At 42.5% G+C, this 18,459-nt stretch overlaps 1 protein-coding gene across 3 annotated transcripts in view; it reads left to right on the forward strand.

Annotated features, from left to right (window-relative positions):
- The window catches only part of CHD9 (chromodomain helicase DNA binding protein 9), a 185,492-nt gene that overhangs the window by 92,919 nt on the left and 74,114 nt on the right, over nucleotides 1-18,459 (forward strand). For all 3 annotated transcript variants that reach the window (XM_065416619.1, XM_065416620.1, XM_065416621.1), the window contains 5 exons: nucleotides 12,801-12,869; nucleotides 12,978-13,033; nucleotides 15,329-15,446; nucleotides 16,272-16,358; nucleotides 16,893-17,030. In XM_065416619.1, the coding sequence (XP_065272691.1) occupies nucleotides 12,801-12,869; nucleotides 12,978-13,033; nucleotides 15,329-15,446; nucleotides 16,272-16,358; nucleotides 16,893-17,030 (468 nt within the window). The remainder of the gene's footprint in view (nucleotides 1-12,800; nucleotides 12,870-12,977; nucleotides 13,034-15,328; nucleotides 15,447-16,271; nucleotides 16,359-16,892; nucleotides 17,031-18,459) is intronic.

Here is an 18,459-nt window from a genome sequence, read left to right on the forward strand (position 1 = left end):
ATATTTTTCTACAAATTGGGGCAATTGCAAGACATTTTTCCTTTGCGTTTTTTCTTTTATAAACTGCACAACCACACACTTATGCCTGTCTCCCACCTTTTTTCTCTTTTTGTACCTTTTTTTGCCTTCTTTCTCCCTTTTCTTTCCCTTGCCATGTTTGATACCTTTTTTTTTTTTTAACTTCTTCCGTTTCCACTTCTTTATGCTTGTTTTTGTTCCTTTTGTCCCTGGTTTTCTATTTCACCGTCTTTGCAGAGTTGGCAGAACTGCAGCGCTTTACACATGACTGATTGGAGAGGAAAACTGACTAGCATCCTAATCACTTTTCCCTATCAGTCCTCTTACTGTCCATGTAAAGACTCTTTTCAGCTACCAAGAGCAGGCTGCTAAGGAAAATGGTGTGTATGTTCACCACAACAGATAAACTTTCCATCTCACTATATAAAAATTTTGCTGTAGAAGCAACCTGAGAAGGATAAATTACCTTTCCTCTTCAGATGCTGTGGAGTAAGCTGCAAAGGTAACAGGTAACAGCTAGCTCCATGTGCAAAGTGATGAAGTGCTGCTACTTCTGTTTCTTGCAGGTTTGGCAGCCCTGGCTTACTGAGGGCTTGATCTGACGCCCATTGAAGCCAATGGAAATATCCTAATTGACTTCAGTTGGCTTTCTATCAGGACTTCAGTGTTCTTGGAGTAATTGTTCCTATGGGTGCTCCACATGTCTGTGTGCCTCTGATCAGAGATTTTGGATAGCAGTGTCCATATGGCCCATGTCTGCACTTTGTATACCCTCATACCCCAATCTGAGAGCATATTAAGCAAGGCTGACCACTGCTGCTCCTGTTCCTTCTTCACTGCAAAATCCAGCCTAATGCAAGGACTCCAAAGTAAAGGAGAAGGAGGGCAGGTAGTAGAGTAATTGTAGGGACAAAACATCTTGAAGAACTCCAGTTACTGTACAAGTAAGTAGTCTTTCCTTTGAGTAATTGTCCCTAAAGGTGCTCCATTTAAGGTAGCTCCTAAGCAGCGTCCATGTTAAGGGGGCAGGTGCTGAGGAAGCCTGTCTAGTACAGACTGGAGAAAGGCCATCACAAAGGCTGCATCTGACGTATAAGCATTATGCTAGGGCGGAGTGCTGAGAATAGGTGTGTTTCTAGCTCTTATGATTCACAAGGCATAGGACCTTAAACCTGTCACTGTTCCAAGCGCTTTGCCTATCCAGATCTTCAGAGCAATGTAACTATGGAGGGAATTTGCCTATCAAGCACTTCAGACCAGTGAAACTATGAAGGAAAATTCCATGGTTTGAGGGGAAGGAAGGACATTTTTGTGGAAAGGGGCTTTTAAAAAAACTGAACTGTTCAAAAGATGAAGCAATTCGGAGTACAGCAACTCCTCACTTAAAGTCGTCCCGGTTAACATTGTTTCGTTGTTATGTTGCTGATCAATTAGAGAACGTGCTCGTTTAAAGTTGTGCACTCCTCCCTTATAACGTTATTTGGCAGCTGCCTGCTTTGTCCACTGCTTGGAGGAAGAGCAGCCAGTTGCAGCTAGCTGGTGGAGGCTTGGAACCAGGGTGACCGGCAACCCCACTCCCGTAAGTTCCCTGGTCAGCAGCCGCCCAGCAGGCTACCAGTTGCCAGCAGTTCAGCAGTCCCTCCCCCCACTTGCCATGTGCTGCTCCTACATTAACAACAATGTGTTAACCCTTGAGGGCTCAGCCGAGTACTAGTTCATCATTTAGCAGTAAGGCATTCCCTGGGAAATATCCAGCCCTCTTCCACCCTCTGACTTCACCACCTCAACCAAGCTTCACAATCATCATTGCTGTGCACAGTATTAAATTGTTTGTTTAAAACTTACACTGTGTGTGTGTGTGTGTGTGTAGATAGTTTTTTGTCTGGTGAAAAAAAATTTCCCTGGAACCTAACCCCCCCATATTTACATTAATTCTTATGGGGAAATTGGATTCGCTTAACATCGTTTTGCTTAAAGTCGCATTTTTCAGGAACATAATTACAACGTTAAGCGAGGAGTTACTGTATTAGAAGTAGTCCTGGCAGAAATGAATTTGTGGGTGGGACTGCAGGTGCAGCTGTGGAGGTGCAGGATGATAGCAATCTGCTGCATAATCCTGCAATTTATTTACATAGGTTTAATTCTTGTTAATGTATGGTGATACTGAACTATCAAAGTAAAGTCAGAGTTCTTTGACAGTGTGAACACTGCCTGTTAATGGGCTGTTTAACTTCTAAAAAATTTTCTTTTGAAATTTAAAAATAAAAAGTATATCAAATGAGAGGTTATACATGTTCACTTAAGATACAAGTATGTAGCAGGTATTACCAATGTATGTATTTTTTGTTATGGGATATTCCCTATATATTTGTAATTAATTATTATCTTTTCATAAATTGAGAGAGGTGTTTTTTTGTTTTGTTTGTTTTTTGTAAAGATTGATGTCTGGGAAGCCTCAGTTGGCAAATTGTGGATGGAAAGCTTGACACCTTAAGACAAGATGTTTGTTAATGAAAAATAATATGTGCCTGCTGCTTATTCTGTGTCAGAAAACATTCTCTATGTGATATACTGGGATTGTAGAAATCTGTTTGCCATGGAAAAATACGGAATTTGCATTTTTACAGTAAATCTTTAGTTTTTGCATTTTGTGAAAAAATAAAAACGTATATAGTAGAACCCTGTTTTATCTGAGCCTCCGTTATCCGGCTGTCCATATTAACCGAACCAGGGCTGTCAGACTCAGCCTGGGGCTGCAGGTTTGGGCTTGAGCTCCGGGCGGCGTCCGAGCCCTGCTGCCCGGGCGGACAGGCCAAGCCATGTTAGCTGAAAATACAGAATGGAGACCGAGAAGTATTTGGTGTATATATAAGAAATACAAATCACAATTCTGTTAATTTTATTTTATTATAATGATAGATGGCACTGGTAGGCTTCAGACTTGCTTAAAAATTTAAATACATCAATAACACATTATGTTCAACTGATACCTGTATAAATTGTGGCTAGGGAAATTCAAGTTCAGCATTTCATTTTAGTCATGGAAAAACATGGATTTTTATGGGGGTTTTTTTTATAGGCAAACTTGGTTTTTTTTTATATAACGGAAAACTAGGATCCCTGGTGATATCAGTTTGATGTTGAAATAATTATTTTGATGACTCAAAGAGAGGGGTATGATTTTAGAAAGTAAACAGTAGAAAAGAGCTCATGCCCTATTTTCATTCTCAGATTCTAAAAAAGCTAAGGAAGAAAAGACATACGTTCTAGAGATAATACTGCCTTCTGTACTACCATGATTTTTAACTTTCCATGAGACGTCAACATATGCTTATGTGGTCTCTAATAATCAAACATTGTTGCTTCCAGATGACCTTTCTACGAGGATAAGAAGTAACCCAACAAATACGTATTGAGATGTTTTTGAAAAAATTGCTTTATAAGATATCCATATCTTATGTAGGATATATTGTGCTGAATAATGCCATATCTCACCTATAATAAAGTAATATTATAAACCAAACCAGCTTAACCTTCAAGCAAAACAATTAGAAATTAAAACATGGTTATTATTAAAATACACTTTATATAAATGCAGTTGGCATCTTGCTAAGCTTTCATGAACGCTGTCAGCTAAATGGCCAATTAACACTTTTCCTTCTTTGACAAAAATATTAACCAGCATAATTAAGTTACAGTTAAAGATAAGTACCTATTAAAAATTGTGACATCTTACCTACTGTGTAGAAAGGAAGGTTATTAAAAGGTTCTGTATTCAGTTCAATCTAGCATTTTCATGAATATATAGAACCCAGAGGGGCTTTGGTGACTGTTTGTGAGCTTCACAGAAATAGGCATTTGATTTAAAAAATATGGAAACTATTTTATACTTTAACTGAAAGAAAAAATAGTGTGATGGATCAGCAAAATGCTAGCACATGTTGGAACTTTAGCATTACATCCTTAAATTTTTGACCAACAAAGCACCACTGCAGGCAGAGCTTCAGAGTCTCAATGCGTGGATGAGACGATGGTGTAGAGAGGAAGGTTTAGATTTATTAGGAACTGGGGAAACTTTTGTGATGGGGGAGCCTATACAGGAAGGATGGGCTCCACCTAAACCAAAGTGGATCCAGACTGCTGGCACTTAAGATTAAAAAGGTTGCAGAGCATGTTTTTAAATTAAGAAATGGGGGAATTGCTGCAGCGGAGCACGTGGATCGGACAGAGACTTCCCTTAGAGGAGAGTCTAGTGATAGAGATTCTCCAGGTTTTAGTCAGGAGGAGAGGATGGAAGAGGATAAAGTATGGGCCCGATCAGACAAGAAACATTCACATAAAAAAGAATCTCACATCAGAAAAGGGCAGACAAATAAACAGTGACAAGTTTTTAAAGTGCTTGTACACAAATGCTAGAAGTCTAAATAATAAGATGGGTGAACTAGAGTGCCTCCTGTTGAAGGAGGATATTGATATAATAGGCATCACAGAAACCTGGTGGAGTGGGGGGACAATCAATGGGACACAATCATTCCAGGGTACAAAATATATCGGAAGGACAGAACAGGTTGTGCGGGGGGGGGGGGGGGGAGAGTGGCACTATATGTGAAAGAAAATGTAGAATCAAACGAAGTAAAAATCGTAAATGAATCCACATGTTCCATAGAATCTTTATGGATAGTAATTCCATGCTCTGATAAGAATATAACAGTAGGGATCTATTATCGACCACCTGACCAGGACAGTGATAGTGACGATGAAATGCTAAGGGAGATTAGAGAGGCTATCAAAATAAAGAACTCGATAATAGTGGGGGGTTTCAATTATCCCCATATTGACTGCGTACATGTCACCTCAGGACGAAATGCAGAGACAAAATTTCTCGATACTTTAAATGACTGCTTCTTGGAGCAGCTGGTACAGGAACACACAAGGGGAGAGGCAATTCTCGATTTAGTCCTGAGTGGAGCACAGGATCTGGTCCAAGAGGTAATTATAACAGGACCGCTTGGAAATAGTGACCATAATATAATAACATTTAACATTCCTGTGGTGGGAAGAACACCTCAACAGCCCAACACGGTGGCATTTAATTTCAGAAAGGGGAACTATGCGAAAATGAGGAGATTAGTTAAACAGAAATTAAAAGGTACAGTGACTAGAGTGAAATCTCTGCAAGCAGCATGGACACTTTTCAAAGACACCATAATAGAGGCCCAACTTAAATGTATACCCCAAATTAAAAAACACAGTAAAAGAACTAAAAAAGAGCCACCGTGGCTTAACAACTATGTAAAAGATGCAGTGAGAGATAAAAAGGCATCTTTTAAAAAGTGGAAGTCAAATCCTAGTGAGGTAAATAGAAAGGAGCATAAACACTGGCAATTAAGTGTAAAAATGTAATAAGAAATGCCAAAAAGGAGTTTGAAGAACAGCCAGCCAAAAACTCAAAAGGTGGTAATAAAATATTTTTTAAGTACATCAGAAGCAGGAAGCCTGCTAAACAACCAGTGGGGCCCCTGGACTATCAAGATACAAAAGGAGCACTTAAAGATGATAAAGTCATTGCGGAGAAACTAAACGAATTCTTTGCTTCAGTCTTCACGGCTGAGGATGTTAGGGAGATTCCCAAACCTGAGCCGTCCTTTGTAGGTGACAAATATGAAACCTGTCCTTTAAATCAGCTTCTGTACCCAATGACTGGAAGATAGCTAATGTAACACCAATATTTAAAAAGGGGTCTAGAGGTGATCCCAGCAGTTACAGACCGGTAAGTCTAATGTCAATACCGGGCAAATTAGCTGAAACAATAGTAAAGAATAAAATTGTCAGACACATAGAAGAACATAGCTTGTTGGGCAAAAGTCAACTTGGTTTCTGTAAAGGGAAATCATGTCTTACTAATCTATTAGAGTTCTTTGAAGGGGTCAACAAACATGTGGACAAGGGGGATCCAGTGGACATAGTGTACTTAGATTTCCAGAAAGGCTTTGACAAGGTCTCTCACCAAAGGCTCTTACGCAGGGTTTCTCAAATGGGTCGCCGCTTGTGTAGGGAAAGCCTCTGGCGGGCCGGGACGGTTTGTTTACCTGCCCCGTCTGCAGGTCCGGCTGATTGCGGCTCCCACTGGCTGCGGCTCGCTGCTCTGGACCAATGGGAGCTGCTGGAAGCGGCGGCCAGTAAGTCCCTCAGCCCGCGCCGCTTCCAGCAGCTCCCATTGGCCCGGAGCAGCGATCCGCGGCCAGTGGGAGCCGCGATCGGCAGGACCTGCGGACGGGCTGGTAAACAAACCGGCCCGGCCCGCCAGGGGCTTTCCCTACACAAGCGGCGACCCCTATTTGAGAAACCTTGCTCTTACGTAAAGTAAGTTATCATGGGATAAGAGGGAAGATCCTTTCATGGATTGAGAACTGGTTAAAAGACAGGGAACAAAGGGTAGGAATAAATGGTAGATTTTCAGAATGGAGAGGGGTAACTAGTGGTATTCCCCAAGGGTCAGTCCTAGGACCAATCCTATTCAACTTATTCATAAATGATCTGGAGAAAGGGGTAAACAGTGAGGTGGCAAAGTTAGCAGATGATACTAAACTGCTCAAGATAGTTAAGACCAAAGCAGACCGTGAAGAACTTCAAAAAGATCTCACAAAACTAAGTGATTGGGTAACAAAATGGCAAATTAAATTTAATGTGGATAAATGTAAAGTAATGCACATTGGAAAAAATAACCCCAACTATACATACAATATGATGGGGGCTAATTTAGCTACAGCTAATCAGGAAAGAGATCTTGGAGTCATCGTGGATAGTTCTCTGAAGACATCCACGCAGTGTGCAGCGGCAGTCAAAAAAGCAAACAGGATGTTAGGAATCATTCAAAAAGGGATAGAGAATAAGACAGAGAATATCTTATTGCCCTTATATAAATCCATGGTACGCCCACATCTTGAATACAGCGTACAGATGTGGTCTCCTCATCTCAAAAAAGATATACTGGCATTAGAAAAAGTTCAGAAAAGGGCAACTAAAATGATTAGGGGTTTGGAACAGGACCCATCTGAGGAGAGATTAAAGAGGTTAGGACTTTTTAGCTTGGAAAAGAGGAGACGAAGGGTATGTCTACACTACGAGGGTAGTTCGATTTCACTTAAATCGAATATGTGGAATCGATATTGCAAAGTCGAACGTGTGTGTCCACACTAAGGACAGTAATTCGACTTTGTGAGTCCACACTAACGGGGAAAGCGTCGACATTGGAAGCGGTGCACTGTGGGCAGCTATCCCACAGTTCCCGCAGTCCCCACTGCCCATTGGAATTCTGGGTCGAGCCGCCAATGCCTTCTGGGTAAAAAAAATGTGTCGAGGGTGCTTTTGGGTAATTGTCGTCATCCGTCCGTCACTACTGCCCTCCCTCCCTCCCTGAAAGCGCCGGCGGGAAATCAGTTTGCGCACTTTTCTGGTCAGTGACAGCGCGGACGCCACAGCACTGCGAGCATGGATCCCGCTGCGACCATCGCTGCAGTTGTGGCCGTTGTCAACGCCTCGCAGCTTATCATCCACCTTTACCAGAGGCAGATGTAGATAAACCAGGCGAGGAGGCTACGGCACCGCGGTGAGGGCCTGAAGTCTGAGAGTAGCACAGGCCTGTCAGAAAGCACGGGATCCAGCGCCGAGGACATCACGGTGACAATGGGTCATGTGGATGTTGTGGAACGGCGATTCTGGGCACGGGAAACAAGCACGGACTGGTGGGACCGCATAGTGCTGCAGGTCTGGGATGAATCCCAGTGGCTGCGAAACTTTTGCATGCGGAAGGGGACTTTCCTTGAACTTTGTGAGTTGCTGTCCCCTGCCCTGAAGCGCAATGACACCCGGATGCGAGCAGCCCTGACTGTCCAGAAGCGAGTGGCCATAGCCCTCTGGAAGCTTGCAACGCCAGACAGCTACCGGTCAGTCGCGAACCACTTTGGCGTGGGCAAATCTACCGTGGGGGTTGTTGTGATGCAAGTAGCCAACGCAATCGTTAAGGTACTGCTCTCAAAGGTAGTGACCCTGGGAAACGTGGAGGTCATCATAGATGGCTTCGCCGCGATGGGATTCCCAAACTGCGGTGGGGCTATAGATGGAACTCACATCCCTATCCTGGGACCGGAGCACCAGGCCAGCGAGTACATCAACCGAAAGGGCTACTTTTCAATGGTGCTGCAAGCACTGGTGGACCACAGGGGACGTTTTACCAACATCAACGTCGGATGGCCGGGCAAGGTTCATGACGCTCGCGTCTTCAGGAACTCTGGTCTGTTTAGACGGCTGCAGGAAGGTATTTACTTCCCGGACCACAAAATAACTCTTGGGGATGTGGAGATGCCTACAGTGATCCTTGGGGACCCAGCCTACCCGCTAATGCCCTGGCTCATGAAGCCCTATACTGGCGCCCTGGACACTGAAAAAGAACTGTTCAACTACCGGCTGAGCAAGTGCAGAATGGTGGTGGAGTGTGCTTTTGGCCGTCTCAAGGGGAGATGGAGAAGCTTACTGACTCGCTGTGATCTCAGCGAAACCAATATCCCCACTGTTATAGCAGCTTGCTGTGTGCTCCACAATCTCTGTGAGAGCAAGGGGGAGACCTTTATGGTGGGGTGGGAGGTTGAGGAAAATAGCCTGGCTTCTGATTACGCCCAGCCAGACAGCCGGGCGATTAGAAGAGCCCAGCGGGACGCGCTGTGCATCCGGGAGGCTTTGAAAGCTAGGTTCCAGAGTGAGCACGGTTACCAGTGACTTTTCAGTTTGTGTACAGAGAAGCTGAACCTGCCCCCGTTTCTTTACCCAGTTAATGTTGACTATCCTCTCCAGTTACATACCCCCTTCACCCCCTTCCAAAAAAATAAAATCAGTTTTATTTTGTTAATGAACACTGTTGTCTTTATTACTGTTTTCGCGGGAATGTTTTAAACCTGGGACGCAGACTGTGGTGGGGAGCGGGTGTAGTGTACTGATGCAAATGGTGCATCTAAACTCCAGGAATGACAGGATTCGCAGTGGTGGACTGGTTGTTTCAACGGAGCCTGCCAGCCCTCCTGAGCGGGACTGCGTGTATGTGGGGGCTATGTGACTTTATGGCAGGGGGAGGAGGGTTACAGATCCCCTGCTGCGTGGCTCTGTGATCCAGGAAAAGGACCGCTGCATAAGATCTGTAACTGCCCTCCCCTGCCACAAAGTCACAGAGCAACCCCCCCCCCCCCCCCACAGAACATGAAAACCACCTCTCAGACTGACCAGGGTAACTAGTCACTGCACTGTGTATGTGCCCTCCTGCTGGACCTGCCCCCGCCTCTGTACCCTGCTAAAGGTGACTGTCCTGTCCAATTACCAAGCCCCTTCCCCCCCTTCAGACAGACTCTCCTCCAAAAGAACATGATGGAAACAGTAATGAACAGAAACGTATTTTTTATTAACAACCACACATGAAACTGGGGGGTGAAACTTGGACGGGGGCTTGGGTGAGGCGGGAAGGAAAGGACTTTTCAAATTTTGGGGAATGACAGCCTTCTGGTGCTTGAGCAGTCTGCAGGGGTGGAGTGAGAGTTTTCACGGACTCTGCCGCCCCTCCTTCTTTGGACTTTGGGCGAGGGGGGTATGGGACTTGGTGGCGGGGGAGGGCGGTTACTGATAGACTGCAGCGGGGCTCTGTCCTCCTGCCTCTGTTCCTGCAGAACATCAACAAGGCGCCGGAGCGTGTCCGTTTGCTCCCTCATAAGTCCAAGCAGCGTTTGAGTCGCCTGCTGGTCTTCCTGTCGCCACCTCTCCTCACGTTCCATGTGTGTCCGGTGCATTTGGGACAAATTCTCCCTCCACTGGTTCTGCAGTGCTGCCTGGGCTCGGGAGCAGCCCATTAGTTCTGAGAACATGTCCTCTCGCGTCTTCTTCTTCCTCCGCCTAATGTGCGCTAGCCTCTGGGAGTGTGATGCCAGGCTGGGTTGGGAGACAGTCGCAGATGTGGCTGTGGGAATGAGAAAAAGGTAGTGAATTCCTCCGAAAGATAAATGTAGTTGTGAACAAAGAACATAGCCTTTCTCTGTGAACAAGACCATGCACTGCACCTATCACATGCGCACTCAGGACAAGGTCGAATTTTCGGACCTCGCCTTCAGTGCCTGGGGTCTTGCACTGCCGATCTGGGAAGCGTGGCAGGACACCGGAATTTCTGTAGCAGGCAGACATGGTAAGCCGTAGACTTGTGGCTGCTTAAAACTTTAATAGTAGCACTGGCCTCCTTTCACATTGAAAGCAATGCCAGTCTCTGCTGCCAGCAATCAGCCAAGCATGAACTCTGCCCCTGTCCCACCCCCTCGCGGCTGTCCCAGGGAAAGATCCCTGTATGCTGCCCCTCTCCCGCCTCCACCGCGTGGCTGTAAACCGGCGGTTACAGTTCTGTAAAGGAACGGGCAAGCAGTCCCAATACTAACAGTCCCCTACCTAATTCAAAGCAGGTCATCATGAGCGACATCACAATCATGAGGATCTCAGACAGCGATAAAGAGTGAATGCTTCGGGAAAGCCTGCAAAGACCAGGGCCGTATGCCGCCATGCTGTGCAAGGCTATGATCCCGGAGTACTTGAGGATCTCCTGGCGCGGAAACGTCTCCTACTTCGGAGGACCCAATAAGGCCGCTCTCCCCAGGAACCTGATGAACTGGCTTTCCAATTACCTCCAGGAGAGCTTCCTCGAGATGTCCCTGGAGGATTTCATCTCTATCCCCGGACATATAGACCACATTTTAATATAGCTGCACTGGCAGGGACTAAAGAGTGGAGCGGCTTGGGCAGCAGAATCATGCAAAACCGGACATTGTTAGATTTTTTTTAAATAGTTGGGACTGAATAGTTAAGCGCCTAGGGCAAACAAATCATGAAAAACACATTGTTCTTATTGTTAATATTCCAGTTCTGTTAAAAATAAATGTTTAGATGTTTAAAACACTTACTGCTTCATCCTTCCCCTGAATCTGTGTCCGGGTTAAATGCTGGGGACGGTTGGTAGGGGATCTCTGTAAGGGTGATGAAGAGATCCTGGCTGTCGGGGAAATCAGCTTGGTAAGCGCTGTCGACTGCCTCGTCCTCCTCATCTCCTTCCTCATCTTCCCCGTCCGCTAACATGTCCGTGGAACCGGCCGTGGACAATATCCCATCCTCAGAGTCCAGGGTCAGTGGTGGGGTAGTGGTGGCGGCCGCACCTAGGATGGAATGCAGTGCCTCGTAGAAACGGGATGTGTGGGGTTGGGATCCGGATCGTCCGTTTGCCTCTTTGGTCTTCTGGTAGCCTTGTCTCAGCTCCTTGATTTTCACGCGGCACTGCGTTGCATCCCGGCTGTATCCTCTCTCTGCCATGGCTTTAGAGATCTTCTCATAGATCTTTGCATTCCATCTTTTGGAGCGCAGCTCGGAAAGCACGGACTCATCGCCCCACACAGCGATCAGATCCAAGACTTCCCTATCAGTCCATGCTGGGGCCCTCTTTCTATTCTGGGATTGCATGGCCATCTCTGCTGGAGAGCTCTGCATCGTTGCCAGTGCTGCTGAGCTCGCCACGATGTCCAAACAGGAAATGAGATTCAAACTGCCCAGACAGGAAAAGGAATTCAAATTTTCCCGGGGCTTTTCCTGTGTGGCTGGTCAGAGCATCCGAGCTCGGACTGCTGTCCAGAGCGTCAACAGAGTGGTGCACTGTGGGATAGCTCCCGGAGCTATTAGCGTCAATTTCCATCCACAACAAGCCTAATTCGATATGGCCATGTCGAATTTAGCGCTACTCCCCTCGTTGGGGAGGAGTACAGAAGTCGAATTTAAGAGACCTCTATGTCGAACTAAATAGCCTCGTGGTGTGGACGGATGCAGGGTTAATTCGATGTAACGGCGCTAAATTCGACATAAACGCCTAGTGTAGACCAGGCCTAAGGGGGGAAATGATAGAGGGATATAAAATCATGAGTGGTGTGGAGAAAGTGAATAAGGAAGTTATTTACTTGTTCCCATAATATAAGAATTAGGGGCCACCAAATGAAATTAATGGGCAGCGGTTTAAAACAAATAAAAGGAAGTAGTTCTTCACACAGCGCATAGTCAACCTGTGGAACTCCTTGCCTGAGGAGGTTGTGAAGGCTAGAACTATAACAGGGTTTAAAAGAGAACTAGATAAATTCATGGCTGTTAAGTCCATTAATGGCTATTAGCCAGGATGGGTAAGGAATGGTGTCCCTAGCCTCTGTTTGTCAGAGGGTGGAGATGGATGGCAGGAGAGAGATCACTTAATCATTACCTGTTAGGTTCACTCCCTCTGGGGCACCTGGCATTGGCCACTGTCGGTAGACAGGATACTGGGCTGGATGGACCTTTGGTCTGACCCAGTATGGCCGTTCTTATGCTCTTTTTATACATGGTACAGAAAATGGATTGAATTGACCTCACCAAAATAAAAGGTACAATGATTACTTTAGAATACATTTTTAAAAAATACTGATTTTGTGTTCATCTGGATTTTTTTGAAATAAAGTGACAAGTTAATAACCAGTCAAGGGAAAGATTTATTGAAAGATTTTTGTCACTGGCTGAAAGGAAACAGAAAGTTTATGTACATTAAAGAAAAGAGAAAAAGAAACTGTTTTTGCAGTATATGCTGGCCTTTTATTGTACCACTGTGTTCCCCAGGCTTTTTCAGCCTTACACATCTCTAAAGAGATTGCCTAGTACTGACTGTAATCATTTAATTATTTTTCCACATTTATTAGGAGAATCCAAGTGAAGAAGATGCAGCAATTGTAGATAAAATTTTATCCTCCAGGATAGTGAAGAAAGAAGTGAGTAATTGTGACTAAAAAGGGTGGTGTGTGCACAAGGGAATTATTTATTCTAAGATGTGCTTTAAATGTCCATGAGTCTAAAAAATCTTGAATTTACTGTCTTAGATATCTGCTGGAATGACAATGGAAGAAGAAGAATTTTTTGTAAAATACAAGAACTAGTAAGTATTATAGTTGTTTGATTGTACAAGTTGGCTACTTAAAAAGCAAAAGAAGTCTTCTAGTTAGATGTTATCCCATTTATGAATTATAGGTTGCATCAGTTAGAAACATTTTAAAAAACATTTAGGGCCAGATTTTGCCACTTTCCCTCATGTTTGAGTTGTTTTTTTTCTTCGCAAGTACTCCCATTCATTTTAAAAAATGTAAATTACTGTTTATTCAGTTCTTACACACAAATTATCAATAGTGCTTGTACCTATAATATAACCAGTTTACAGTAGTGGTAATGTTGTCTAGGAATGACAACTTTTAAAAGATAATTATTTTTAAAAATTTCAATCTCTGACCACAGGGTGAGTTTTCATATAGGTCAGATTTAGCAAGAGGTACTTACCTGACGTTAAATTTAATTTCATTGGTTTTATATTAAGTAAATCTGAAGCTATTTGTCCTCCCAAAACCCATCTGCCTTTGTGATTCAGCACTTCACAATTGGTAAGAATTTTATTCGGGGATATTAAGTAACTGCTAAGAGTATAGATTGGATGATTGGATTCATAGAGGCACAATGAACAACGTTTTGTTTGCTTTTTTCAAATTCAGATAAAATGGCATTCTTATTTATTTAAATAAAAAAATGAAAATTTAAATGTTCATTAAGTGCCAAGTATTCCTGAATATCAGCTTTCATTAAGAAAAATGTTTCTAGCTCTTCTAGTTGTGGAGAAAACATAAATATGTGAACAGAAGGTATACCACATGAGTGTTGTCTTCCTGAGTTTGTAGAAAGCCTGAAACAAGCTTTAGGATATGTGAAGTGCTGCATCTTGTTAAATAAGGCCCTTCTGTACTACATATTTTTGCTCCCACAGAATTTGGGAATTCAGGGAATTCAGCATTTTTGCTACAGAAGTTCCCACAGTGTGTTACCTGTGGCTTTGCCCTGCTGGGTCCTGCCAGCAGGTGCCTGTTGATTTCCAGCTTTCCCTGTAACCGGAAGTTAATTGGATACAGTGTATATTCCTTACCCTTTTCCTTGGAGCCATGCAATATGGAGTTGGGGAACCCAATCTGAACTTCTGGTTCAACCTTTGTTCTATGGCTGCAAGCTGAAGTGCAGACTAGTGAGCTAGGCTGCCACTAGGGAAAACAGAGAGGAGCAACTGAAGCTAGCTACAAGACTCCCCCTTTTCCTGGCACACTTAAGGTGGGGAGGATGTTCTGAACTGGACCACCTGGATGCCATCACAATTGTTGAGGTCTATGGAGACAGGCTGCCGAGAAAACTTGGGGGAAAGTATCATAAAACATAATAGTTGCTAAAAATAGTAACTGACAAATTCTACATTAGTATTTTCAACTATGAATCAGAAGGGTATGTTTGGAGGGGGAGTACAGGAATGAAAGGTAATTCCTGGACATAGAATAAATTAACATTGGCATCAAATCCATGGGTGTTGTGGTAGAATTTATTCGGGCTTGCCACGGAATTTGTTCTTGTAGCAAAGTAAAAGGAGTTCTGCCCATAGGAAACAAAACCATATAAAGTGTACAAAGTTTATCCACCATGATCAACTTGAATCCAAAATGGAAAATAGTAAGGGTTGATGATGGAAAAAAAGCCGTCTTTCGTATGGCTTATTCCCCTTTCCTCTCATCACTAAGATCTTTAAATTGTAAAGACTTAAAGCACGTATTTAATTTTATGCATGTGAATAATCTCATCAAATTGTTACTCCTCAGTGTAAACCTCCAGAATTGGGGCCCTGATGTTCTGCGGTTTAAAAGTTTTCTCACTAAAAGAACTGAAACTTACTCAGCGAGAATTTTTTTATTAATAAGCTATTTCTATTAAGATGTTAATTATCTTATCACTGTGTAAACAAAGGCCCTGATCTTGCAAAGTGAGGTGTGTGGGTGAACTGATGCAGCTGTATGGAGCCCCGTTAACTTCACTGGGGTTCCATGCGCTTGCTGAGATCACTCCATATGCAACACATTGCAGAATTAGGGCCTAAAATGTCTTTTGAGCTCTAGAGAGGGGAAAGGTGTTTGATATGTTATTCATTAAGGGTACCTTAGCCACATGGGGTCAATCTAAAGTGAATGTATGTCGAAGGAGGGGGAATAAACTGATTGAACAAAATGGTAGAACATATTGTGCACATAAAAATGTATGTAAAGACACATTGCTGTCCTCTTTTGATGATTGCATATTGTGGGAACTGTAGGATAAAATAAGTAGAAAAACTTTTCTTGTAATAATATATTAACTTAATGTTTTATAATTTTAGCTCCTATCTTCACTGTGAATGGGCCACAGAACAGCAGCTTTTGAAGGATAAAAGAATCCAGCAGAAAATTAAACGGTTCAAGCTGAGGCAAGCACAAAGAGCCCACTTTTTTGCAGATGTAAGAAAAATACATAGTAAATTAAACTTTTGCTTGCCAAAAGCTTTATAATTTTGAATTACGCGGTTGAATTTTAATGCTAAATAAAAAGAGGGTCTTGGATTTTTGTCTTTTTTTAAATTTATTTGATGCAAAAGAATGTCACCTGTAGTTACTTAAGTACTTGTCTTTTAAAGTCAGGATTAACTGAGTAACTTTGTGATCATGAGAGACTGATACTATTGATGACTGACAGACAGGCAGAGTATGGATAGGACTGTATAGTGCAAACTTCCTGGCACAGTTATGTCAGTGTACTTCAGTCCTAAATTACAACACTTCTGTTCTTGAGCTAGGTCTTTCTGTGGCATCAGTTGTCTTTCTAATTGTTTAGTGATGTTGTTTTTATTGTTGTTTCTGTTGTTGTAGGGCCTGGGAGTCTAGTCATGGACCAGAACTCCATGGTCCTGGCTAGGCTCTGTACAGACACAGAACAAAAAGACAGCTACTACCCCAAAGGGCTTACAATCTAAGTATAAGATAAGAGACAACAGATGGATATAGACAGACTGAGAGAGAACAAGGAAACAGACAAAATTGGTCAGCATGATAGGCTGTGCTCTCCGCATACCAGCAGCCTAACCATTGTCAAGTTTTCTGTAGGTATCACAGCAGAGCAGTGGTTTTGAGGTGGATAATGTGGACGAAAGCTCACAGGCATTAGATTGAGACTGCTTACTCATATTTATATCTAAAGAGGTAAAAGCTGGTGTATTAAATCACAGCAGCACTGGTCTCCTCTCCACATAACCCCAAATTACTATTTATATTACTCTTGAATTGCAGATGGAAGAAGAACCTTTTAATCCTGACTATGTTGAAGTGGACCGGGTGCTAGAAGTCTCCTTTTGTGAAGATAAGGACACTGGTGAGGTAAATATTTGACCAAACGTAACTTGAAGTCAGCCAAAAACACAAATGCTCTGTGTTTTGTGGTTGTATCACCTGTTTTTATTTTAGTGGAGTGCAGAATAAAATCTTAATGATGTGAGTTTCGTCAATGGTTTTGATTGAAATATTTGTGTGTATATAAGCTTGTCACTCCTTTTGTTCAATATGTATTTTGAGCCCTCTGAGGAAAATAGAAACTCTACAGAATGCAGTGCTTTTTCATTTTTTGTAGTATTAATAAAAATAATAATAGAAGCCTAGGTGTACTGGGTATTTAGAGAAGAATAAAATACAAAATTAATGTCCTAAAAACTTAGTCAAAATAGAGAAGTGTGTAAAGGGAATGGAGGACATTAAATTGAGCTGTAGGAGTCACATATTCATAGACATTTTTTTAAGGCCAGAGGAGACCATTATGACCATCTAGTCTGACCTCCTGCAAAACTCAAGCCAGTAATTTCTGTATCGAGTCCATAGTACACAAATTGCTAATATTAAGGATTTCTTTTCCTGCAGCCTGTTATTTACTACCTAGTAAAATGGTGTTCATTGCCATACGAAGACAGCACCTGGGAGTTAAAAGAAGATGTAGACCAGGCAAAAATAGAAGAATTTGAACAACTGCAAGCTTCCAGGCCTGACTCAAGGAGATTGGTAAAAATATACCTAATTTGTCAAATAGGATTTTTCCCTTCCAGCTTTAAAGCTTCAACTGTTTGTGTTAAAATATAGTATAAATTTCACTGAAAATCTGTAAGGTGTACTGAAAATACTCTGAGTTATGCAGTAAGCTCTTTGCAGCACAGCTCTCTCTTTTATATGTTAAGGTCACAGATGTGGTATATTCTGTGTCAGGGAGAGTCTAGAACTGTCTGCCTGCACTTAAGGAGGCAGAACTAAAACTGGCTGGGTCATCAAGGACTGGTCCATCCGCTTCCTGCCAGTGACAGACATTTCTTTTTCTGCCTCCAAAGCTGCAGATAGGGTGAAGACCTACTGTAATAGGTCTGTGAACCTTATTACCCAGACAAGACGTTCTCAGTTAATTATGGATACAGTAGAACCTCAAAGTTTTGAACACCTCGGGAATGGAGGTTGCTCATAACTTTGAAACGTCCTTAACTCTGAACAAAACATTAGGGTTGTTCTTTCAAAAGTTTACAACTGAACATTGACTTAATACAACTTTGAAACTTTACGATGCAGAAGAATGCTGCTTTCCTTTTATTTTTTTTTAGTAGTTTACGTTAAACAGGACTGTTCTGTGTTTGCTTTTTGGGGGTGGGGTGGGGGGGACTGTCTTGCTGCTGCCTGATAGGGTATGTCTGGTTCTAAATGAGGTGTGTGGTTGACTGGTCAGTTCGTAACTCTGGTACTTGTAACTCTGAGGTTCTACTGTAAATGTTCCTATTCTCATTAACTGCCTGCATATATAGCTGTTAGTAAAATACTTTATTAATCAGAAAAAATTAAAGAAGTATTCTGATAACTTTCTGCAAAGCTTTAAAATAAGAGATGAGTAATACAAAGTAAATTACCATTGTAGAACTTATAAAGGTGAGTAGATTAAACGCTTTTGTAGAGAAATCCACAACTAAAATGAACAGAGAGATAATTAGGTCTTGCATTTCCACACCAGAGCAAATATGCAAGCATAACTGTCACAATATACTCCATAGCTATTTCCTGACTTATTTTTCTCCTCTTGATAATAATTGAACAAATGAAAAACTTAATAGGAAGAAAATTATGTACAACAAATAAATTACTTTTGTTCAAAGAGAAGCCATATATGTCATTGTCACAATGTACTATAAAAAGTATATATAGTAAAACTCTGATTGTATTTTATGGCAAAATAAATAATCGGCGGGTGGGGAGGGCGCATAACTTTTTGTACAGTCAGTTTTTTTGTTGCTTAATGTGCAGGCTTTGCATTTTATTTCTTTATTTCTGAAGGCCATATTAGCCTCTTTTGCTAGTATCTTGCTCAATTCTTCTGGTACTTGTTTAAAATGTCACCATTTTCCAGAAGTGTTTTATATATCTGTTACCTAATTCTTTTCGGAGGTAGGGTGGGGAA

Source organism: Emys orbicularis, chromosome 14 (assembly GCF_028017835.1).
Source record: "Emys orbicularis isolate rEmyOrb1 chromosome 14, rEmyOrb1.hap1, whole genome shotgun sequence".
Classification (NCBI taxonomy): domain Eukaryota; kingdom Metazoa; phylum Chordata; order Testudines; family Emydidae; genus Emys; species Emys orbicularis.